The 15457-nt window shown below is 37.6% G+C and overlaps 1 protein-coding gene across 1 annotated transcript in view; it reads right to left on the reverse strand.

Moving 5' to 3' along the window:
- The window catches only part of LOC118405986 (nck-associated protein 5-like), an 88262-nt gene that overhangs the window by 43195 nt on the left and 29610 nt on the right, over positions 1–15457 (reverse strand). Inside the window, exons 4-5 of the mRNA XM_035805840.1 lie at positions 4862–4993; positions 3273–3406 (exon numbers count right to left, since the gene is read on the reverse strand). Coding sequence (XP_035661733.1) covers positions 3273–3406; positions 4862–4993 — 266 coding nt within the window. The remainder of the gene's footprint in view (positions 1–3272; positions 3407–4861; positions 4994–15457) is intronic.

The following is a 15457-nucleotide window of genomic DNA, read 5'->3' on the forward strand; positions in this document are numbered from 1 at the left end:
AATAATATTCATAATCATAACACACCATAACTATCTTCCTCACACAGCTAGTAATGTAATAACTATCTCCATCTATACATGAGATAGTGTCAAATGGATTTCGAGGTAAGCTTTAGAAAATGCACTTAACCCAAATTCTCGTCTTCCCTATGGCAATAAAATAGCTGTATAAAAAGATAAGAATATTAAAATGTACTTTCAGGAAGCCATAGAAAATCACTAATATTATGATAACTAAATCCTATTACTTTCTTTGTCATTTTATATATCAGACAGGGGACAGTTGCTCTGCGAAATTTTCTTTGATATGGAATTAGCTTAATACTTAATATATGTAAAGTTGGAATTGGAATAACTTTACATATTTATGGAAGAAAAACGCCACTTTTGAAGTTCTAAAAGTCACTTCCTGTTGTTCAATTAATTATGCTTCTGTTGTATAAGGTAACATGTTAACATCAAAACTGAAAGATCTGCTGCAGTACCATTACAAGACACTAGGGGGCACAATGTATAGCCAAATACAAGATAATCTATCTAGGACTTCTAGAGTTATAGTATTCACAGACAGACTGACACAAAAGTAGACAGACACATAACAAATTTTACCCTCAATTTCTGTCCAAAAAAAATCAACTTCAAGACATGAAATTTATGAAGAAGGTATTTTTGAAAACTCAAAATGACAAATCTAACAACTAAAATGAAAATGGAGTCACGAACAATGAGAGAGATGGAAAAAATTAAAAGCCGGAGACAGCAAAGATTTAAACTGAACTTACAGTACTTCTATGAAGAGATTTTATCCCAAAAATTGACAATTAAGATAGAAAAATCCAACAGGGACATATGCAATGAACTCTTCACCTTAGTTTCCTTACTTAAGTCCCTAACCGTGGCTCAAAAGTCAATCCATTTTGTTGCAAATTTATGATAATTGGCACTGAAATTCAATGTCATTGTGGGGGAGACAGTGTGTCTAGAAGATAAGCATTTGGAGGATTTTCCTCTCAATCAAAATGCGCTTATCTACAAGTGTGTTCTAATCTTATATACATTCCCAAAGGAATGATACAAGGCACCTAAACTTTGCAGAAGTCCCTATGCTACATGTACATAAAAGTTTGTGCAGAAGATAAGCATTTGGGGGATTTTCCTCTCAATCAAAATGTGCTTAACTACAAGTGGGTACTAATTTTATACAGATTCCCAAAGGAAATGATACAAGGCAATTTTGCACCTTAACTTTTAACTAATTCTCTATGCTACATAAAAGTTTGTAAGTGTGTACTAATCTTACATATGCTCCCAAAGGAAATGATACAAGCAAATTCTGCCCCTTAACTTTGTCTAAGTCTTTATGCTAAATGAACATGAAAAATTGTCTAGAAGATAACTGTTTTGGGGAGTTTTCTCTCAATCAAAACACACTTATCTACAAGTGTGTACTAATCTTATATACATTCCCAAAGGATAAAAGCCATTCTGCACCTTAACTTTGCAAGTCTCTAGGCTACATGTACATAAAAGTCTGTCTAGAAGATAAGCGTTTGGGGATTTTTCTCTCAATCAAAACACACTAACTATAAGTGTGTACTAATATATACATTCCCAAAGGATAGAAGCCATTCTGCACCTTAACTTTGCAAGTCTCTAGGCTACATGTACATAAAAGTCTGTCTAGAAGATAAGCGTTTGGGGATTTTTCTCTCAATCAAAACACACTAACTATAAGTGTGTACTAATCTTATATACATTCCCAAAGGATAGAAGCCATTCTGCACCTTAACTTTGCAAGTCTCTATGCTTCATGTACATACAAGTTTGTCTAGAAGATAAGTGTTAAGGGGAATTTCCTCTCAATCAAAATGCTTATCTACAAGTGTGTACTAATCTTATATACATTCCCAAAGGATAGAAGCCATTCTGCACCCTAACTTTGCAAGTCTCTATGCTACATGTACATAAAAGTTTGTCTAGAAGATAAGCGTTTGGGGATTTTCCTCTCAATCAAAATGCGCTTATCTACAAGTGTGTACTAATCTTATATACATTCCCAAAGGATAGAAGCCATTCTGCACCTTAACTTTGCAAGTCTCTATGCTTCATGTACATACAAGTTTGTCTAGAAGATAAGTGTTAAGGGGAATTTCCTCTCAATCAAAATGCTTATCTACAAGTGTGTACTAATCTTATATACATTCCCAAAGGATAGAAGCCATTCTGCACCCTAACTTTGCAAGTCTCTATGCTACATGTACATAAAAGTTTGTCTAGAAGATAAGCGTTTGGGGATTTTCCTCTCAATCAAAATGCGCTTATCTACAAGTGTGTACTAATCTTAAACAAATTCCCTAAGTGCATGATACAAGCCAACATTCTGTATCTTAATTTCCTATCTCTGTATTTCTATATCAAAGTTTCCATCTAAAGAAAACTGCAGTTTAAAAGAAAACTGGTAGGAGGCTACAAAATATACACATTGTCATATCTACCCTAAGGTATGCAAAAAGTACAAAATGCCGTTACAATAGAAAATGCAGAACACGAGATATGAAAACCAGAAATTCTGCTGCAGTACTGTAGACAGCTGCAAGGAGGACTATCAATAAACTTCCCCTTGCTCTTCCTGACCCTAAAGCATCTACCAAATGCCATAAAGAGCCATTCACAACTTCAGTTTGGAAGGAATCTGACCAGCAGCAAAAAAATTCAGTGCTTCTTTCTGAGGCTAAACTGTACCTTCTCTTCTTTGAAAGCTAAAAAGAAAACTAAGTTTTTGACCTATTTCACAGACAAGTACATGTACACATTGTTAGAGTAGTGAGCTCACCGTAACCATTGCTAGTCTAGTATATATAAGTCCTTCTACAACAAGAGCTTCTTTCCTCGGACTGCCAAACTATGGAACTCTCTCAAAGACAACTGTTCTCTTCCTGTATGCAATCTTCAACCCTTGAAAATTCACTGCTATCTCCAAGCATAATAATTTCCATCTTCCATCAACATAGTTGCCTAGAAGTGTTTAAATGGCCTTGCATTCAACAAATCCACTGTCACAAACTTCTACAGCAACAGCTTCTTTCAAACTTCCAAACTATGGAACTCTCTCAAAGACAACTGTTCTCTTCCTGTATGCAATCTTCAACTCTTCAAAACAGCATTCACTGCTATCTCCAAGCATAATAATTTCCATCTTCCATCAACATAGATGCCTGGAAGTAATCAAATAGCCTTGCATTGAACAAATCTGTCAAAAAAAATGGACTTACTGTTGCATGTCCTGTTGCAGAGACTGTAGCCTGGTCTTGCACTGTTCGTTGTCTGCTGACACGTCCCTGAGTTTCTGCTCCGTCTCCTCGCGCCGCGTACGCTCAAGGTCAAGGTCCCTCATCAGCTTTTCTCTCTAGAAAATAAACAAATGTTGAGCTATACTATTTGCAAGCAAATGCAAAATGTTCCCCTTCACATGATCGAGCCTAAGAAAGTACTAATCTGTGTATCTTTTTACAAAACAGATTCATATACAGGGCTCGAAATTCATTTTGGGGATTAGGTGCACTTGTGCACCCAGCTTAAAAGATTGGGTGCACCAAAACAATTTTGGGTGCACCACTTAAATTTAAGTAGAATGTCAGAAAAATCTAATAACAAAACTTAGTCACATGCTATCAATTCTTAAACAAGTACCATGACAGACATCTTTATTATCTTTCTAACACCCAAATGTTAAGAATATGATGTATACTAGTATACTTGATATCTTTACATACATAAAACTAAGAAAATATTTGGGTGTACCCTGTGCACCCACAGAAAATAATTGGGTGCACAGCTCCAATTTTGGGTGCACCTGGATGCACATGCACCCAGTATTTCGAGCCCTGATATATTACACAAGGTGACCAGCCCCACTAGCTCTGTCCTGCCTCTTGCTACATTAAGTAATCCAACACCAGGGTGTCTGCTATTTTACTAGTAACCGTGGTGACAGCAGTCTGGTTCAGGTCATTGATTTTGGTTGTTTGGAATGGAAGAAGAGGAGGAAGAAGAAATAGAGCAAGAACAGTCAGTAAGATTTCCAGTTTTGTAAAGGATAACCTAGTGTCATGCTGAAAGGCCCTCGATGGACAGACAAGTAGGGTGAGATTATCGGCTTCGAAAGTACAGTCAAACCTGCCTATAGCGGCCACTCAAGGGACTTGAAAAATATAGCCACTATAGACAGGTGGCCACTATAGAGAAAATGTTGATCAATTGACCGTGAGCAAGCTACACATGATTTCAGTTCCCACTAATCTTTCTCACCAAGTAACATTGTCTCGATCGGTAAATTCACCGACAAAGACTTGCACTTCAATGCTCAAGGCATGCATACCTTCTTCTACTGCCAAAATGACCGTCAGGAACTCCAAATCCTCGCAAACTACAATTTCAAACTCGGTGCAGGGTGACATAAGGCTGCAGTATGGTTGCAATAGGCAGTGTTTCTGTATCAACGGGACCAGAAATCGTGTGGCCGTGGCCGCGCTGGACAGGTGGCCGCTAAGCCTATTTCTTAATCATTACGAATCCAAGGGACCAACAAAAAGTGGCCACTATGGCCAGGTGGCTGCTATGCAAAGGTGGCCGCTAATACAGGTTTGACTGTACCTATAAAAAGGGACAAGGAGGCAATGTTTAGCATGTTTGAGAGAGTTGCCTGTTTGTAGAATTAGTGTAAGATCCTGGTAAGTACTGACTCTTATCACGTACCACCTCCCTCTTAAGTCTGGCTTCAGTCATTTTCTGACAAAAGTAGGGATGATCCACATCATTTTCACAGTGCTAGTGTTAAACAGTAACAAGTAAGAGTACTGACCATAGGACCCTCGCTCTTGTTGCGTGCCACCTCCCTCTGTAGTCTGGCCACGGTCAGTTTCTCCCTCCTGCTGACCGCCCGCTCCTCCTGAAGCTGTTGAGTCAGCTCCTCCACTCTCTTCTCCATGCATTCCTGGACAAACAACAAATGTGGAAAACATTTAGGATCAGAAGGTTCTGGGTTCAAATCCCGTTGTTGATAGACTCATGAATCTGAGTCAGCTCACCCACTCTCTTCTCCATGCATTCCTGGACAAACAACAGACATAGAAGACATTACTTTAATGTTAACTTGGCATCTAAAGGTTCTGGATTCGAATCCTGTTACTCCTGAGATAGCCCCTCTACTCTTGTCTCCATGCATTCCTTGAAGTTCTGTGAGTTGAAGACATGGAAAATATTAATTGAACAAATATGTAATAGTCCTAGCCGTCACAAATGTTAGTGATGCTCCCCTTCCCTTCATCCCTTAATAGATTCCAGCTATCTCCCATAAGATGTCATTTGTTGGGAGCAGCTTACCAGCTGTCCATAGACTATATCACACTACTTTCAAGAAGGGGGTGCCAGCCTGCAATGATGCAGTTCCAGAAAATGTTGCTAGGGGGCCCGAAATTGCCATGTTTTTTGGGACCACAATATACATACACAACCAAAATCAATACCATCAAAGGTAAACCTCCATACCATAGGTATGAATAGACATGGAAGACAATATCCTCAAGTTGACACAGAATTGAAAGGTTCTGGGCTCGAATCCAACCAATTCCTAAGTTGTACTACTTGTAGCATTGTATAAAGCATTCTACCTAAATTTTCTTGCCCAAGGTTTTGGTGAAAAAGAGTGTCTTAGATGGTACGTGAGGCCATTCCCCAGCATTATTCATAAAGAAAACCATGGCAGTTGATTTTGACCAGATGGCATGTGAAACAAATGGGCTCAATAAAAGTCATCTTCACATCAATAATTAATAACTGGGAAGCGTCTTGTCATAAAAGTCTTTCCCTTGCTCTACAACACAAACGTATCTAAAGGGGTGCAGAGTCTTCATACAATTTTTACAGAATACATGCAAATTTTTGAAATTCATATGGTCCCCTACTTACATACATAGAAAATTTTGGAACAATACATTACAAAAAATCATTCAAAATTCATACAAGTTTTACGGACTTCATTGGATCCTTACTGTTAGCAAAACTGATATGAATTCCAATGACTTTGCATGTTTCGTAGTAGTGGATTATATGAAATCTGTCAATTTGGTATGAAAACTTAGGCACCTGATATTGCACCAAAAGTACAGCTTCTAACCATTTCCTTTTCAGTCAAAATTTTATCTTTAAAATGTGTAGATGTAAATATATAGATGTGACATGCTTCTAACACAATTCACTCACACTCACTCACTATCCATGGTTAGGTTATACTGCTGCTGGGTTCCCTGACGCAGGGGTAATTGTCATTAGAGGTGTCAAGAAATATAAACTCCTCAAATGATGGCAAATTCACAATCACCATGATTTCAGCACCATGGTGAAAACCATTGATTTTAACCACTAATTATTTTGGAGACTTGCCAAAGGTCAGTGGTCGATTCAAACCACTGTTCGTTTCATTTTTCAGAAATACAAACTGTCTTTCCCTATCTTTGAAACCAAAATTATTTGCTTAATAGCTAAATAAAAAAACTATACTCTTATAAAATTTTTTACAAACTTCTAGCCACTATTACACCAAGTGTCATTTAAATATATACATATATATGTGTGTCAATCCAAAATTGGCGACAAATTTTAAAACTGACAGACAAAAAAGAAAGCTTACATTAAAAGAAATTTACATTTTCTGACACTACAAAATCTGACGACAAGGCATTTTTTAAAGATTCCGCCTGTGCAATTCCAATCTAAAGTCAACTGATTATTATCAAAGCTATGACATTAGTATTCCAACCTTCAAATGTAAAATAATCAATTTACTTCCCCAAAATGCATATCAATTTACCAATAAACTGCTCTTAGGTTACTACATGCCAAGGAAAATGCTGAATTTAAAATTCTTACGCGTATGCACTTCAAAGTGGTGACTTGAATGCAAAGACGGATGATAAAAAACAAAACAATCACAAAAAACATCATAGCATTTCCGTTGTTAAATAAAACAATTTCTTTACAGCATTGGTCAAGAATATTAGCCATGATATTTATAAGAAAATGAAATTACAGCCTACTATGTTTAACATCAATATTACAACATAGCCCCACCTTAAAAATATCCACACGCAAGATACACCAGACGTAAGTCACTAGCGTATTCACTCCCAAATGATGCTAACAAGCAAAAATATATGCCATATCGCAGAGATGTCTTTCCATACGGCCTACTTACATGTACATCTGATGTAAAAATATCCCTTGTAGGCATGGGGAGTGCCGTTCTCTATCACACCATCCCATCTGCAAACGTTAGGCTGTAGAAGCTATTGTATATCCCCACCCTGTTATATTGTACATGCAGGTCAGGTAAAATGTGTCTCGTGATAGAATATTGAATACCTCTGAACACTGCTTGCACTGTCGCAATGGGTCTACTTGAATACATAAAGAATCAATAAAACAGTGTTATTTTTTCTTGATTGTTTTCTGTTATCAATAATATATATTGAGTGTACTCTTACTTAATCTAATTCTTTATCTGTTTCTATGATTTTTAAGGAGAAAGCTTCTTAAAGACAGTCTTTGTTATGCATCTTATTTCTTCTTGATATTTTCAGTTATCAATAATGTGTATCAAGTGTGCCCTTGCTCAATGCAGTTCTTTTATATTAATTTGTATTTTTGTTTTGTAAAGGAGAGAGTTTCTTATGAACAGTCTTCTTTTTGCCCCATTCTTAACAAATTATGCACATAGATAAAAGGATAGAAAATGACAATATTAATTTTGATTATCATGTGATATGACTAATATCTCAGCTAACAAGCAACAGGCTCGAAAATTCTTTTCATTGGGGAAAAATTATAATTATTATGATAATAAGTGTCAATTATAGCAAATGTTTGATCATTTGGACTATTCCAGATAAAAAGTATATATAGGAAAGGAAATGTCATATTCATATAAATCAAAACCCTCAAACTTATGAATACAGATATTTGGAAACTACATAGAGAAGCACTTCTTTAGAATATAAAATTTTCATCTTCATACAACACTATGAATATGCTGAAATGGCTGATTTTGAGATCAGATACATGATAAATATCATCAGTTGCCAATCTATAACATGACAACAGACAACTGGGTCAATGCATATATATGTAGGCCAAGGTTATTCTTTATAGCATTTCTGTAGCATATCAAATGGCTATATGTTATATGTGGCTACAAATAGGCTTGCGGATACAATTAATGATTGAAATGTCATGGGTTTGTTCTATTTCCTGCATTGCTTTCAAGACGTTGTGTCCATGGGAAAGACACTTTAATTAGGGTAAAAAGCAGTGAAAGGAGAGGGATGGGCACAACCTTCCAATACTGTACCATAGATACAGTGGATAACAACCCACTGCCCCTGCATCTGGCGGCCTACAGCCTCAAAAAGACTATGAGACCTGTTAACCTTACAGTATGACCAGGGCTTTAGCCAGCTCGAATTTTGTTTCCGTCAGCCAATTCCAATCGTCGTGAAAACCAAGAAAATTAATTTTCCCTATGACACTACAAAGTAGTAAATGTTGCCATTGAGACCTTGAAAAACCGGTTTTAATGAGATTATCGTATTCAAAAGAGCGCCGACACACATTGGCAACAATCATAGTAATAGCAAAACAAACAGTGTGTGGCTTTCACCGCCGTGGACGGCGTCCCCAAGCCGCCCGTGGCTTCCACCAAGGATTTTTGTCCTTCAAGGTTGACGGATTGGTTTTAAAATGTTTCCGTCAGACGCATCAAATTTCCGTCAATTGGCGGAAAAACGGACGCTGGCTAGAGCCCTGAGTATGACATACAATTTTCTCTATATGTTTTGAATCAGCAATAAGAATAAAGCATCCATGCTGCAATTGAAAACCTACGAAGCATCACAGATAATGATCTTCGCTCTTCCATGTATAAAGAAAAGAAAGGAATCCCTTTAAGACATATTGCCTGTTGGTTTTCCATTAAAAAAAGGTCAAAGTCCTTCCCGCGCCTGATGGCATAGGGCGGTGCCCATCTCCATTTCAATAGCCCTGGGCCACACAACTTTATGCAATCACTACAGCAGGGGGCTGGTCCGCTGGTACTGATGTGTGTTTAACTCCCATACTCTTCCTCATTAGTGCTAAGTGCTAAGCAGAGAAAGCAGCATGTACCATTTTTTTTAAAAGTCTTTGGTATGACTCGGCCGGGATCGAACTCTACCAAATGCGGACACTCTACCCACTCCGCCATTGCACCAGGTCAAGAAAATAAAGGAAACTTCTGAAGACACATTGCCTGCTGGTTTTCCATTCAAACTAGGACTGTAACAGAATACAAAGCAACGTAACTATATACAACTTGACATATAGTTGAGAGGAATTTTAGTGAGATAGATTATTGCTATGGAACTGAAGACACTGGCTGACACTGAGAATTGATTTTTGGAAACTACATGTATACTGCAGGTCAGGTGAGCGGACATCGGATGAGTCATCCAAACTTCGGTGTCATAAAATTATAAATAGCCTCGGATTGGACGTTAAAGCCATATTTTACTCCAGAGGAGAGTGTCATTTTCTAAAAAGACCACATCTTTATGTACACATAATCAACTAAACGTGTAACAATTAATCACAGATACAAATAAACGGACCATTTATAATCCAGTAACTGAGTATTGCCCCTTCATGCAGACACACTGGGTGTGATGCATGATGGAAATAAAGTATTGTTTCCTATCATTGCTAAAGTTCCAGGTCAACTTTGGGGTCAGATAGATAGAAGAATTAAGTTGCTGCCTTGTCCAAGTTCAATGTCAAGTGGCCAATACAAGTACGTTTTGGGATTCAGAAAAACATTTTTAGCAGAACCGGAAACCCTCCTCTGGAGCACAGTATGGTTTTAAGTGGAGGTGCCGTGTTTGGGGAGGGCCACAACTCGAGCAAGTAAAATAACCCATCACACTTATCGAAAAGGGTAGGGGTAATGGTACGTACTGGATGCCACCATAGTCCCCAACCCTCAGACATGAAGATGGGACTTCCGACTCTATGTAGATACTAAAGGTATCAACATACTTGAAATATCTGAGACATGTATTGTAAAACAACAAGAGAAGACCAAAAATAAATAGTCTGTTTTGTTTGAGAAAAAAATCCTCTATTACTCTAATTTTGTGAACGCCTACCAGTATAATCTGTTCATTTTCAAGACAGTCCAATTGTCTGGTCACCTGATTTTTTTAGATCGATTTTTTCAAGACCTGTGCGTCCAACAAGAAAAAACGGTTTTGTACTGGTACCCCTAATTGTGACCTCTGACTGATTCCATACAATATAAAATTCCCAGAAAGAAAATGCACAACACTTAATGATAATCCCATAGTAATAGAATTACGGGTCAATTAAGGGGCAAGCTTTTTATTTACTCCGCAGATCATCACACAAATTGAATCATCACCATATATTTCAATCAACCTTAACTGAATAATGATAATTCAAGGGTTGACCGTAATCTTATTAACGAGCCCAAATTAGTATACAATGGTAAAAAGGGAGCAACAATTATCTTTGGAATCTAAATTATGAATTCACTATAGTCGTGGTCTTGTTTGCTAGCTATAGGCATATGGCCACAAATGTGTGTGGCCATGTTGATTTGATTAATTTATATGGATGGCATCCACACATGCATCAACATTTGTCCATTTGTAAAAGAACATTCAACAGTGTTTGACCACACTGGAAATCGTATAAATCAGCTACAAAATGAGCAAATATATGTGTCATAATTTCAGTGAAAAAAATTCTGGGAAACATATAATAATGCCTACTAGAATGCCAAAAAGTCAATTCCAAAATCAAAAAAGAAGATGTGAAAAACAAAAATGAGAAATCTACTGTTCGGTATACCATACTCTGTGTGTTAGGTCATTTGTTAAACCTATAGAATGTACCTGACCACTTATTTCATAAACAGTGACTCCATGAAGGCAACTGTTCTTTGGCAAACTTTTTTTTCTTCTTCAAACACTCATTTTAGTTTTGAGGTTCACAAAGGATGCCATACATATAATCAAGTCAGCATGGCCTACCCTTATAATATAATACAGCCTTTTTGCAACAAAAAAAACAGTACAAGAATGCAAGCAAATTACATGTATTCATACATTGTGCTTATAATGTTATACTTTAGGCAATAAACCATTCTAAATTGCAATTCTGGGCCAAACATGGTAAGAAAGGAAGTACACTCAAAGTGTCTTGGTGCATTTTCCACAAAATATCTTTGCTGTACTCTTTTACCATTCAGTATCTATGCTAATCTTTTAGTTTTACAATGCAAGAAACAACATCAAAACATCAATCAGAAATAAGCAATGACTTAACCATGCTTGTATAAATCCCCTGCATTTGCAATATTATTACACATTAAACAGGCAGTCGAAACCTCCGTGGACATTCCGCATGCAAAGTGGCGGCAAAGCAGACAAGAATTTTAATGACCATATTACTGGTATTATGTGCCGTCGTCTGCAATGGGCCCTGCATAATATGACAATAATATACAGAGACGGGCTTTCTGATTTCACCATGATAATAAAATCAAGCAAAATTCTATGTATGAAAAATGTATGATTTTCTGTACTAAGAGATATTGCAGATAAATTTTCAGTAGTATTCATTATAATATCAATATTCAAAATGATACTCGCTATTACTAAAGCTAGGATTACATATGGAATATTCTATTAGGAAATCCCACTAGAGGATGGTCCGATGTTCCATAATTTAATGGCTTCACCTTGGATGGAAAAAAAAGGCACGAAGGGACATTCAAACAGTGGCTATATCTGGCAGCTTCGTAACTACTGCATGCCACTTACAGTAATATGCTGATATTCCAATTTCTCTATAAGGATGGCAGCTTCTAACAATTTCATGATGTCTAATAGAATATCAAACCAGGTGGATTGGTAACACTGATAGCAAGGTGTATCTTTTTCAGCTTGACATTTTATGTTTATAGGATGGTTTTATAACTGTTTTTGTAACTGCATGCCAATTCTAGTAACATTCTAATATTCCAATTTCTCTATAAAGATGGCAGCTTCTAATAATTTTATGATGTCTCAGAACATCACACCAGGTGGCTTGGTAACACAGATAGCAAAATGTATTTTCTTTCTTTTTTAGCTTGACGGCTTATGAAAATGTTTTATGATGGTTTTAGAAACGTTTTTACAAACGAGCCATCTATTATTGCATGGGATTTGAAGAGGAGCATCGTAGGAGGATAGAAACGGGGTCAAATCTAGCATTTTCCTACCTGACATTTCTAAATGGTTTTGTGCGGAGATTTGAGTAAAAGTAATGATATTAAAACTGTCCTACCTCGAGGCCATGTTTTCTTCCGTATTTTCGGCTGCCGTAATTCCGGTTGCTTTTCCCCTTGAATTTAAAACAGCGGAATACAGAAAGGCCGGCACACGGCATGTCGTGACAGAGCTATCCCATCCCACAATTCCCTGTAGTCGTGCCGCGTTAATGGGCCGAACCAACTCCCAACAGACTTAGGGAGCGTCGGCGGGGAAATATACCCACCTGTTTTGTATTAACAAGCCGTGGGAATAAAAACCGGCGCTGCGTAATATTCCATATATGAAAATCTGTCAAAATAAATTATATACAACACATCACATCTGCCGTTTATAAAAACAAAATATTCAATGCTATGACTCCCCCTGTAATAACGGTTCATTTGGAACAACCCAACTGCAAGGTGCTAAAGCTATCTGTTCATCCATAATAGCAGACACCCTACTTGAATTCCTAATAAGGCAATCAGAAAACCAAGAAGGCCGCAATCTTTCTAAAACCGACGGTTTAAATTGACGACTCTCTCCCCTTAAACGACCCCCTTCCGCCGACAAACCCGTTATTAGCGGACGCTAAGTGACGAATCAGAGCAATAGCGCCATCTTTTTGAGAAAATAGACAACCACTGAGAAAGATGGAAGGTATGCAAATGATAGGCACGACATCCATGCTAAATTATACGTATTATCTGAAAAGACTGCAGCACAAAATACTAGCTATTCAACTAATGAAAAGGGGACAAAAAAAGGTTGTAGTATATTCCTTTGGGGAAGATTTTGAGGTACAGTAGCAGAGTTCAACAGACCATGTCAGTTTCTATAAGGTACAGGTCAGCGAGTTTTTGAGCGGGCACCTCTCAGGGGTCACCTCAGACAAATTAAGGACCCCTAAATGAGGTACTCAAAATGCACCAATCACACTTCACCATGGGGAGAAGGGGACTGTAGCAGGAACAACTTGTGACAAAGGACCCCTATGATTCAAAATGCACCAATCACAAGTTTTCCATGGGGGGAAGGGGACTATAGCAGGGCAAGTTGTGACAAGAACTTACATGACTTTCCTCACTCCACCCAGGTGTAAATGGATACCCGGAGGTAAAACTTTTACTAAAAGGCAGTGAAAGAAGAGGGATGGGCTCCACCTTCCAATACCGTACCCTAGACACAGTGGATAACAACCCACTGCCCCTACGGCCTCAAAAAGGCTATAGGACTACCTTTACCCTTCCTAACTAAAACTTAGTAAAAGTCTAAGTCTAACAGTATAGCACAACTGGACCATCATTTAAAATTTATGTAAAAAACAACAACAGATGTGTTAACACATTGTTAACGACTCCATGATTAAGACCCCCTAGGCCTTACCCCTTTCGAGATGACCACCCCCTTCTCCCTTAGAGATTACCTGACATGTGTCCAGCCTGGTCACTCACTATTGTCTGACCAGGTAAGGCCAGGGCTGACCACATGAAAGACCACAGCTTTCCTGTAATTAAACCCACTGATAATAAAGACCTGTGCTAATTATAACCTGTGGGTTCCTAATTATACAGGAGGAAAGTAAATACCAACTTTTTAACACAGCTAGGAGTTTTAGGAATGGCTGAAAAAATGTAGCCTGAGTACCCTCCTCAGCAGTGACCACTGGCTCAATTCTTTTGCTTGCGAACTTCACTCTTTGTTTTTTTCAAGCAAGCAAAAAAGGTTGAGCTAGCTGTTACTACGATTATGAAGGAGGGTACCCAGGCTATAAAAGATATATGTGGAAATAAAAATTCAATGCTAGAACAAAGAAAAAAGCAAGAACATGACCAAGTAACTTCAACACACATTACTCTTAGATCTCATAATCAAAATAATTTCTTGAAAATTTTGTGTTATGCCTGACAGTGTGCATAGCTTGGCGATTACTAAAATATAAATGCAGAAATAGTACATCAGATTATCTTAAAATTCACTGTTTTTTCAAGAAGTGGTAGTCTAAGGATAACTGGTAGAAATGCTAGGTAGGTCAACATTTTTCCTTGTTATATCTGTCATTTTTAAAAGCTAAACTAAGCCTTACAAATTTGAAATACAAATTTCATACATTTCATGAGATGAGAGGGTTTTGGGACAGACATGTTGAATAAACCTGTCACCTATGCTTGACTAGGTATTCCCCCAAATCAGCAGGTAATATAGCTGTTGAAAATCATCATGCATTTTAATGACCTTAAAATTTCATTTCACACCCGAACGGATTTGACCGCGTTACTCTATTACAGTAGGCAATAGGACGGAAAATGTCATGGTAATATTCGCGGGAATTCACACGTGCGGCGATGGAGGGAATTCCCAAGGGGTTGGCACAGTCAGCGGACATATTCAGCAACAAATGTGGGTACTAGAATCCCACAAGTGAAAATTTCCAAATACATTGTGGTATAGGGGTAACCGGCAAGTGTTCTTGTGTTTTGGGGCTTACCCGCCCTAGAAAATAACAAGAGCAGTGAACAAAGACTTAGTGACTAGTCTTGTTTACATGAAGATAGGATTTTAAAATACCAGTAGAAGTCCGATACTACATGTACATCAAACAGATTCCTTTGTAGGAAAATGGACAATTGTTTTAGCTAGGTATCGCTCATTCACAAGTTTTCACAGATTTCTTAGGTCCGGGTTCAGGTCTGGACAGGGACCTGATCCTCTGGACCTGAACCGAACCTGAATTTTCTGTTCCGGTACCCACCCCTAGTACCCACATGTAAATACACATACGATAGATTGCTTTATTATTACTTAATATTAGAAAAGATTCTTACGTTCATGTTTAGCCCTACCTGACTGTATCAATATTAGAGATTCTCCTTAAAGTTTGTAAGCCTGTATTGTTCAGAAACTAATTTCAAGACTCATTTTGTATTTCCATTTTGTAGTTGACTGTAATAAAAGTCCCTGTACTTTTTGTTAAGTAATGTTTTTCATTGATGGGAATACATAATGCATCAGCACTTGCTGTTTCACGAAACTATATACGACTGTCTTTGATG

This window comes from Branchiostoma floridae, chromosome 18 (genome assembly GCF_000003815.2).
Source record: "Branchiostoma floridae strain S238N-H82 chromosome 18, Bfl_VNyyK, whole genome shotgun sequence".
Taxonomy (NCBI): domain Eukaryota; kingdom Metazoa; phylum Chordata; class Leptocardii; order Amphioxiformes; family Branchiostomatidae; genus Branchiostoma; species Branchiostoma floridae.